We start from the raw sequence: 9021 nt of genomic DNA, 5'->3' as shown, positions 1-9021 counted from the left end.
GAGGGGGGGGGGGGGGCTTCCCTTGGTTAAGAAAATTCTAATTTTATAGGCCCCCTAAATAAGGAAATAAAAAAATTTCAATTTTTTTTCGGGGAACCAAGTTAAGAACCCTTTTGGTCCCAAATAATTTTTTAAAATTTTTTTTTTGAGGCCGGGGGGGGGCAAACGGCTCGCGAGCCACATGCGGCTCTTTGGCCCCTTGAGTGTGGCTCTTCCACAAAATACCACGTGCGGGCGCGCATGTACAGTGCGATTGAAACTTCGTGGCCCATGTGCAGAAGTCGGTATTTTGTGGAAGAGCCACACTCGAGGGGCCAAAGAGCCGCATGTGGCTTGCGAGCCGCAGTTTGCCGACAACTGATCTAGATTATGAGGTAGTTAAATTATTAGTTTTTTAAAAAATACCTGTGGTGAGGGCAAGGCAGAGAAACCAAACACATTTGGTCAGATGTTGGTTGCAGTTATAGGAGAACTGACATATGATCTTTTTGGGATGTATCCAAGTTGAATGGTCCAGAAAAGAAAATTAATAGACAAAACTGAATAAGGAAGTTGGACCCAAGTTACAGATTACCAAAAGCAATCCATTTATCAGTTTTTTTTCTAGAAGGAATTATCCATTTACACAGCTCTCTTTGGCATAATGGTCAAAGGAATGATGCTTTTATGACTCCGCAAGTGAATCACATGAGTAGAATTTTTATTTGTTTTTTTTGTTGTTGTTGTTTTTTGCAGTCTGTTTTGTGAATTGTGGTGAATTACTTTATTTTCTATTATCTACTTAGTGTTTTTCTAGGTGCTTTCCCTTTTTCAAGAGCAAATGTGGTTTATGGAAATACTATTATTGGGATGCTGTTATCGTGTCTTAAGGAAATTGCCAGTTAAATATTAACTTACCAGCTATGATTGTCTTGAAAATAGAACCTTTTTTTTTTCTCTTGAGATTCTAGGTCCTGCTACTTTTAGAATCCCAGTGATTAAGCAGTTTCATATAATTTAAATTTAGCAAACAAAGAGTTGATGCATGGCATTTTAATAAGGGGTTTACTTTGTATTGGGAGCGCATAGTTGAATAAATATAGCCCTTTTAAAAGAGGGTACTCTCAGTGCATTTTTATAATTTAAAGATATTTGTTTGTGTTTTCCTCTTATCATACTCTGTAAATGCAGAAGTAAAAATTTCTGATCTCACTGTGTTTATTCCTTTTTTGACTTGTTCCTCACCTCATAGTCTTTGCCTCACTTTTAATTTTAATATGCCAGGAACTGAAGTGGCTTATTTCTTTTTCAATTTTCAAAAAGAAAATATATAATGGAGATTGATAATTAATGTTAAATTAATTTAAAAGTCCTCAATGGAGGTTCTGTTGTATTTAACATGAAAGCTTGTCATGTTAGCATTTTCCTAGATTATTCTTGGAATAAATTAAACATTTTTAGATATCACAAAAATATTTTATATTTGGAGCAATATATGTGTATATTATATTTGCTTATCTTTGGTAAAATTATGACTTGGAGAGACTTCCATGTTTAAACTACATCTGTTTAAGAAGAGATAGTCATTTAAAAGGACGTGAATGTGTATTGGGAAATATACCCTGGAATTCAGTCATCTCACTACAGAGGAGGAGGATGATGACATTGAAAAGCTTGTCTTGTATTATACTAATGGTTTCACTATAAAAGTGAAGGGATCCTTATTTTTAAAATTTACAAATGAAGATTTGACCAGCGTTATAAAGTTATGACCAGCAAGCTGTGGGAAAGTGAAATTTTTATTTTGGCAACAATACTTTATTTTTACATACACACACATATGCTACTGTGCCAGCATTTTTGTAAATGAGTCTGTTCTTGGGATATGTGCCATATGCATAAGGCTACTTTAAGAAGTGGCCTTTTTGTTTGTGAAATAATGTGATAGTTATACATGGTCCTAAATATCCTTTAGCACTAAAATTCCAAGTTATAGTGGATATTTTTACATTAAGCTTCCAACAGATTTACTTGTGGAAATTGTAACTCAATAAATTATAGCATAGATCAACAACCTTTATGACTGACACTTCTGAAAAAGTATTCCTTCTTCCTCCCCTCCCCACCCCCCCTAGGGTGTCTCTTTCACTGCTGTTCATTATCAAATGAGAATTCACTGTTTTTCCATTCACACTGTTTTCTTCAAAATTATGTAATATTCATATATATATATGTGTATATATATATATATATATACATACATATACACATGTACATATACATGGGACAAATAATTGAATGGAATTTGCAAAATCATTTGTACATTTATAACAGATTTTCATTTCCACCAGTATTTTGAGTACTTTGAAATTTTCTTAAATATACAGAGAGCATACTTTCATCATTATAGCAACAGTGGCTTCCTTTGTAGGATAAATATAAGATATAAAATACTTTTGAATTTGTTTCTTTTCATGCTGTTATTCTAAATATCTGAAGTTTGCATGTGACTGTTACGTGATTTTCACATTCAAGATCTTGATTGATCGTGGCGCTCGTGAACACTAGCTACTTGGTGGGTACTATGCTAAGGCCTTCAGGCTCATGACTCATTTACTACACTAACCAAATGTGGTGGGTATTAGCGCTGTTTCTGTTTTTAAAAACAAGGAGAAATAGGCTCAGAAAAGTTAAGGAATTTGTCAGAAGTTGGATAGCAGGACCAAGATTTGATCTCCAAAGCCTAAACTTTACTTTTCCTCTTAAGAGTTCTGACACAGAACCCCTTTATTCAAAGTGTTGTACTTAAAAATGGAACTTTATTAGGGGGCCTCCCAGTGATCATGTTGGACCTCTAAGCTTTAGATCAGCTGTACAAAGTGCTTTGTTTTGCCAGTATTATGCCAGTGATAGACAACTAGCAGAGCATCCCTGCCCTTCCCCTGTGGGGGTGGGAGAGGCGCTTGCCATGCTGCCCTGTGGCAGGTGTGTTGGAGGTGTTATCCCCAGGTGCCTCCGGAGTCCTGCCCCAGAGGGGACACTGCCTGGGAAATTCAGGAACACTTTCTTCTGGCTCTTGAACCAGGATTAAAGTTAAACAGTCATTGATCTGGAAAAGAGTCGGGGGTGGGTATAGGGTTGGATGTTCTGGGCAAAAGATAGAAAAAAGCAAAGACAGAGACAGAAGAAACATGGTGATAAACGCAGGCTATCGGCACGGCATGATGGGCTTTTGTCTGAAATATTTTTCTTTGAAGCATTCTGCTCATAAAGCAAACAATTTAAGGTGTGACATGTTATATAGTTTTTCTTGGGACTTCTAATCTCTGGCACTCCCCAAGCAGTATGTTGACTTCGCCTTGAGAAGTTTGGTATTAGATAGCCAACTGATATATTGTGGAAGGTGTGGGAACAGTGAGAAAAATCCTTACTTGGTGTAGAGCATTTATATCTAGAAAACTTGTGACAAAAGCTCATTTCAAACCTTTGATTACTTAAGTAACCGATAGTTTTATTTTGCTCAATTCCAAAAAAAGTTATTTTACTGCCCTCCCCTCATTGAAATAATCTAGTGATATTAATTATGTGATAGAGGTATTCATTTTTTTAATTGCATAAAATCATCAAATTACTTCTTAATTTCCATTGCTAATTTGGAGTATAATGTTTTTGCTCTCATGCTAGTTTCTCCTAGCTACAAGAGATTTGTTTAATTTTATACTTCTAAAATGAAACTATTCTTAATTAAGATGAATCTGTGTCATCCACTGTTGCTGTTTTATGATATTTTTCATAAAAAAATTCATGAACTGTGTTTCTTTTGGAGATACTTAGTATGCCAATAGCATTGGGGGCGGGGGGGGGGGAATCTGTATTTTATTATAATTATTAGCTTTCTACCATTGTTTGTACCAGGATGTTTTTATTTTAAAATACCTACCACAGCTCAGTGGTAGAGAGTGGGTCTGTGAACCAAAGGGTCCCAGGTTCGATTCTGGTCAAGGGCATACACATACCTCAGTTGCAGGTTCCTCTCCAGCCCGAGCCCAGCCGGTGCAGGAAGCAACCAATCAACGTCTTTCTCTCACATCGATGTTTCTCTCTGTCTTTCCCTCTTTCTTCCACTCTCCCTAAAAATCAATGGAAAAATATCCTCAGGTGAGGATAAATAAATAACCACAGGCTTGAGAAAATATTTATGCCTTTACAGTTATTTATCCTATTGGATAATGTAATTGATTTTGTAATATAATCATTGAGAAAATATATTTCATTTCTTTTTCCAATTATTTCTCTTTATTTGGTGAGTGGATATTTGAAAATTTGTAAAGATTTAAAGTAATTTTCACATAGACCATGTGTATAACTTAGGACTTTTGACTTGTCTAATAGTATTCAAGCTGTATAATACTTATAATACTAGTTTTTAAAAAATGGTGAAAAGTTTTTATCCCTAGATGAAAAATGCCATTAAGTAGAACCCATTTTATATGCAATGAAATGTCTCTAGGATATGGTTTCTTATTTACAGTACATGGATGACGTAGGGTGAAACTGCCCAATAAAACAATAAAATATTGATAAGACATGTTAAGTCAGTAAAAAGAGTGATAATAGATCCTCTACTATTGCTCATCTGCAGGGAGTCTGTTGTTTTGAATAGTAATGGTCTTTTCATATAGTGATATAATCATGGAACAATATGCACTAGTCTTAAAAGTATATGTTTTGACTTTATGGAAGTAAAACACATTCATTATAGAAAACTTGGAATTCCAATTTTTACTTTCAGTCTTTTCTTTAAAAGTAAAAATAGTATTTCTTTGCAACCTGTTTTTTTGTAACCACTTGCATTTATCATATCTCATGAAAAGGTTTCCAGTGTTGTTATATAATGACTATATATTTATATATGTGGAAGGTGTACATATAAATATCTCATGTTGGTGAATTTAAACAATCCTCTATTATTAGACATGTTGCTGCTTGTTTTGGGGGGATTTTTATTTAATCCTCACCCAAGGAGTAAGGATATTTTTTCCATTGATTTTTAGAGAGAGTGGAAGGGAGTGGAAAGGGGGAGGGAGAAAAAGAAAGGGGGAGAGAGAGAGAGACAGACAAACATTGATTGGTTGCCCCCTGCTCTCACCCCAACCTGGGCAGGGATCAAACCTGGAACCCAGGGACATAACCATCACTGGTAATTGAACCCACAACCCTCATTCACTGGCCACTACTCTAACCACTGAGAAACTGGTAAGGGCTAGATATGTTGCTTTTTATTGTGGTTTTGACAAAGTGTAAATTTAGCTTTGAATCTTGAATTTCCATAATTCAAAAATTAAAAAAAGTTAGTATTAATGAAAATATATTGTACTTCAATTGTATATTTTATCAGCATTTGGAATTTAGTGTTTTTATTGTAAGTCTCCTTACATTTTTGAAAATAAAGCAGAATAAAGGTAAATATTATATTATCTTTATTAATTATATCTTTGGAGCATTTTGAAATTGAGTTTACTTATTTAGGCAGAAAAATAAAATATTTCTAGTTTTATGAAAATGGACCGATTGCCCTACAGTGAGGACTTTACTTTTTTGGTATTTGTAATCCATGCAAACCGTTTCTGAGGAGTTTTTTTTGTTTGTTTGTTTGTTTGTGTGTTTTTTTTATGTTAAGACCTGTATCATCACCTCTTGTGTTCTCATTAGTGTTTATTCATTGTTTGACTTAATATCTTACCTTATGTCAGAAAATGTGTTAAAAACTTGTTAGTGACACTACATTTTTAAACCACATGCTATAAGGATCTTTATTTTTCAGGAATTTGCTTTGTGGTTTTGCATTCACGTTATTTACATATCTATTCTTTTGAAAAAGTCAAAATAACCTGGTTGGTTGGCATTTCCAAAACATTTAGTAAGATGTGATTTTAAAAATATGAGGAATCTATAGTTTGCTCTCTACAGATTTCATTGTGGAGGAAGCTTGTTGCTGACTAATCTTAGAAATTATGTAGCCATCAGTGACCACAGAATCTCATCTCTCTAATGGCCTGAAGAAGCCAGTAGGGAAAATACTCAGTGTGATGTCGGGATGGGGGCCTTTCACTTCCATCCGAGCAGCAGCCTGCAGCGAGTCACACGCCCAGCGATGCCAAGCAGCATTTTTGCTAGATGAACAAGGACATGTATTGTCAAACTTCTATGTAGAGCAAAGATTTATTGTTTTAATTAACACGGAAAAGAGAAAGCGGATACTCTTGAGTGACCTCAAAAATTAAGTATAAAGTAACATCCCATCAGTTTCACACCACAGATCACCCTTTCTCAGCATGACTTTCAAAACCTCAGAGAGGAATCTAGAAAAATATTTTCAAATGTTTCATTCCTGGAAAGTGGGTAGAACACTATTCTTCCAGGAGGTTTCCAAAGGAGCAGATCTGATTCTTCGTCAACCCTCCTCACTCCAGCAAGTCAGGAAGGTGAAATAACCTATATTTCCCTCGGTTAGTTAAGAATAAGATTCCAAAGTTCCTTTCTTTTTAGCGAGAGATTATCCACCCTTTCAGTATCCTGAGTTTCAGACACTGAGGAAAAGCATCGTATGTGGTACTTGATCAGCTGTGGCTTTCCAGACAGAACAGAGACTGGCATCGCTACAGAGAGCAGCTTGGTGTTTACCAGAAGTAGGGGTGGGCATAATGGATGAAGGAGGTTCAAAGGTACAAGCTTCCAGCTGTGAGAGAAATAACTCCTGGGGCTGTAATGTACACCATGGTGGCTGTAGTTAACAATATCGTACATTTGAAAATTGTGACAGATCTCAAAAGTTCTCACCACAAGAAAAAAAATCGAAATTATGTGTGCTGATGGATGTAACGATTCTTATTCTGGTCATCATTTCACAATATGTACATATATCAAGTCATTATGTTGTATACCTAAAACTAATGCAATGTTATATGTTAATTATATCTCATTTAAAAAATAAAGAAATCCTGGCCAGCATGGCTCAGTGGTTGAGCATGGACCTATGAACCAGGAGCCACGGGTTCGATTCCCAGTCAGGTACATACCTGGGTTGCGGGCTCGATCCCCAGTGTCGGGTGTGCAGGAGGCAGATGATCAATGATTCTCTCTCATCATTGATGTTTCTACCTCTCTCTCCCTCTCCCTTACTCTCTGAAATCAATAAAAATACATATTTTAAAAATAATAAAAAGAATAAAGACTGAATCTTGAGAATGTCTCCCATGAGGCAGTAACATCACCTTCAATATGTCACCTTTTAGGTAGACATTTATCATCCTTTTCTGACTGGGGAAACCTAGGCTCAGAGTTGAATACCATGAGTCAATTTATTTGCTCTTTTATTCACTCATTTACTCAACAAGCCTTTGCTGCTCACCTGCCAGCTGCCCCAGGAGAAGCTGTCCTTGTTCCGGGGCGCGGGGGGGGGGGGGTGGGGCGCTGATAGCTTCCCCAAGGTTGTCATTAAGCAGTGGGGCCAGGGACCCCTGCAGGACTCCTGCCTCTGTGCCACTGCTGAGAAACATAACAAATGGGGTGCCCACCGACAGGTGTAGTAGTGGATGCTCCCAACCAGGAAGAAGAAACAGGCAAGAGTTACTAGAAAAGACAAGTTAGCCTAGAACATGAAACTGATGTTCAAACACAAGCCTTGGATTTCATTACTTTTTAAGTATTAACTGAAAACATTGAAACGTAAAAACATGTGCCTGGTAGGGATTTTATTTTTATAACTTTTTTTTAAATTGAGCACCTACTATAGCGCACCAGATACCTTGGCATTCAGATATGTATAGGTTCTTTCAGGATAGGAAAAAAGAAAACATGAAAAAGAACAATAGAAGAATATTTTGTGCCAAGTGTAAAGCTATTAATTTAATTCATCTCAATAAACATTTATTGAACTAATAAAACTTGTTCGTTTCTTGCCCTTGAGCTCACAGCCATTTAAGAGGAGTGATGGATGCCAGCCACTACGGGCTCCATATTTCATGCCAAGGAGATGGGAGTTTGTTCTGCAGATGATGGACAGGTAGTTTTAAATTTGCATTTTAGATGTTTTACTTTGGTGGCTACGTGAAGAATATTTAAAGGCATCTGTTAGGAGACTAATCCAGTAGTTCGAGAAAATAGCACGGCCTGAATGAAGGTATAATTTAGAAACTGAGTTTAAGAATTTAAAAAACTAAGAAAAATATTTTAGAGGTATTTCCAAATCTTTGAGCTTTTCCCCTCAATGCATTAGTACCAGTTATTGGAAAAGTTAAGTGAAGGGTATGTAGTCTGTCTTTTCTATTCAAATATATAGCATATTAAAAGTCTTATTCATATGTTATAAATATGAACATGGGATTCTAATCCCCCTCTTGAAATTTCTTGGAAATTCCCATATTCAGCAATTGAACGTCAGTGTACAGATGATTTCACCAGCGTCAGCTTGCAAGGACACCGACTTTGGAGTCAAACAGGCCTTCTCTACTTTGTAATTGTGTTTCTTGGGCAATTTAATCTTCCTCAGCCTTAGTGTTCTCATCTATTAGATGGGCCTGATTTCATGGACAACAGAGTCAGTGAGGATCATGGAGATAACAAACATAAAAGATCTAGCACAATGCTAGCTCAGATTCTAAGTAATAAGTAAATTTTATTTATTTATTTATAGTAAGGTACTTGTCTTCCAGGAAAAAAAATACATTGTAATTTGGGGCTGTTTGGTTTACTTTGCCACTTGTACAATAGGACCCTAGTTTGCATATTTCCTCAATTTTACGTTTATATATCTTTTATTCTTCCTCCAAATGTTTTCCGTCAGCCTCATAACATTAACTTGAGAGCAGTATGCAGTAGTGTTCTTTGATGCCAGCAATATACACCATAAACCTTTCTTTTACACTTTTCTGGGGACTCAAATTTAGCAAATAATGAAAAATTGCCTAATGGGAAATGGAAGTCTTGAAATTAACTTGGAAATTGTGTGTCATACATTACCATTAACAACAAAAATCAAAC

At 36.0% G+C, this 9021-nt stretch overlaps 1 protein-coding gene across 6 annotated transcripts in view; it reads left to right on the top strand.

Moving 5' to 3' along the window:
* Window positions 1-9021, top strand: part of NR3C2 (nuclear receptor subfamily 3 group C member 2) — a 294549-nt gene that overhangs the window by 77362 nt on the left and 208166 nt on the right. The window contains exon 3 of one of the 6 annotated variants that reach the window (XM_023754926.1): window positions 7949-8044. The exons of the other annotated variants lie outside the window; for them this stretch is intronic. Coding sequence (XP_023610694.1) covers window positions 7949-8044 — 96 coding nt within the window. The remainder of the gene's footprint in view (window positions 1-7948; window positions 8045-9021) is intronic. 6 annotated transcript variants of the gene reach the window in all.

The sequence above is a fragment of the Myotis lucifugus genome, unplaced genomic scaffold, assembly GCF_000147115.1.
Source record: "Myotis lucifugus unplaced genomic scaffold, Myoluc2.0 scaffold_1, whole genome shotgun sequence".
Classification (NCBI taxonomy): Eukaryota; Metazoa; Chordata; class Mammalia; order Chiroptera; family Vespertilionidae; genus Myotis; species Myotis lucifugus.
The sequence above is the reverse complement of the archived record's forward strand: the minus strand, read 5'-3'. Positions and strand labels throughout refer to the sequence as shown.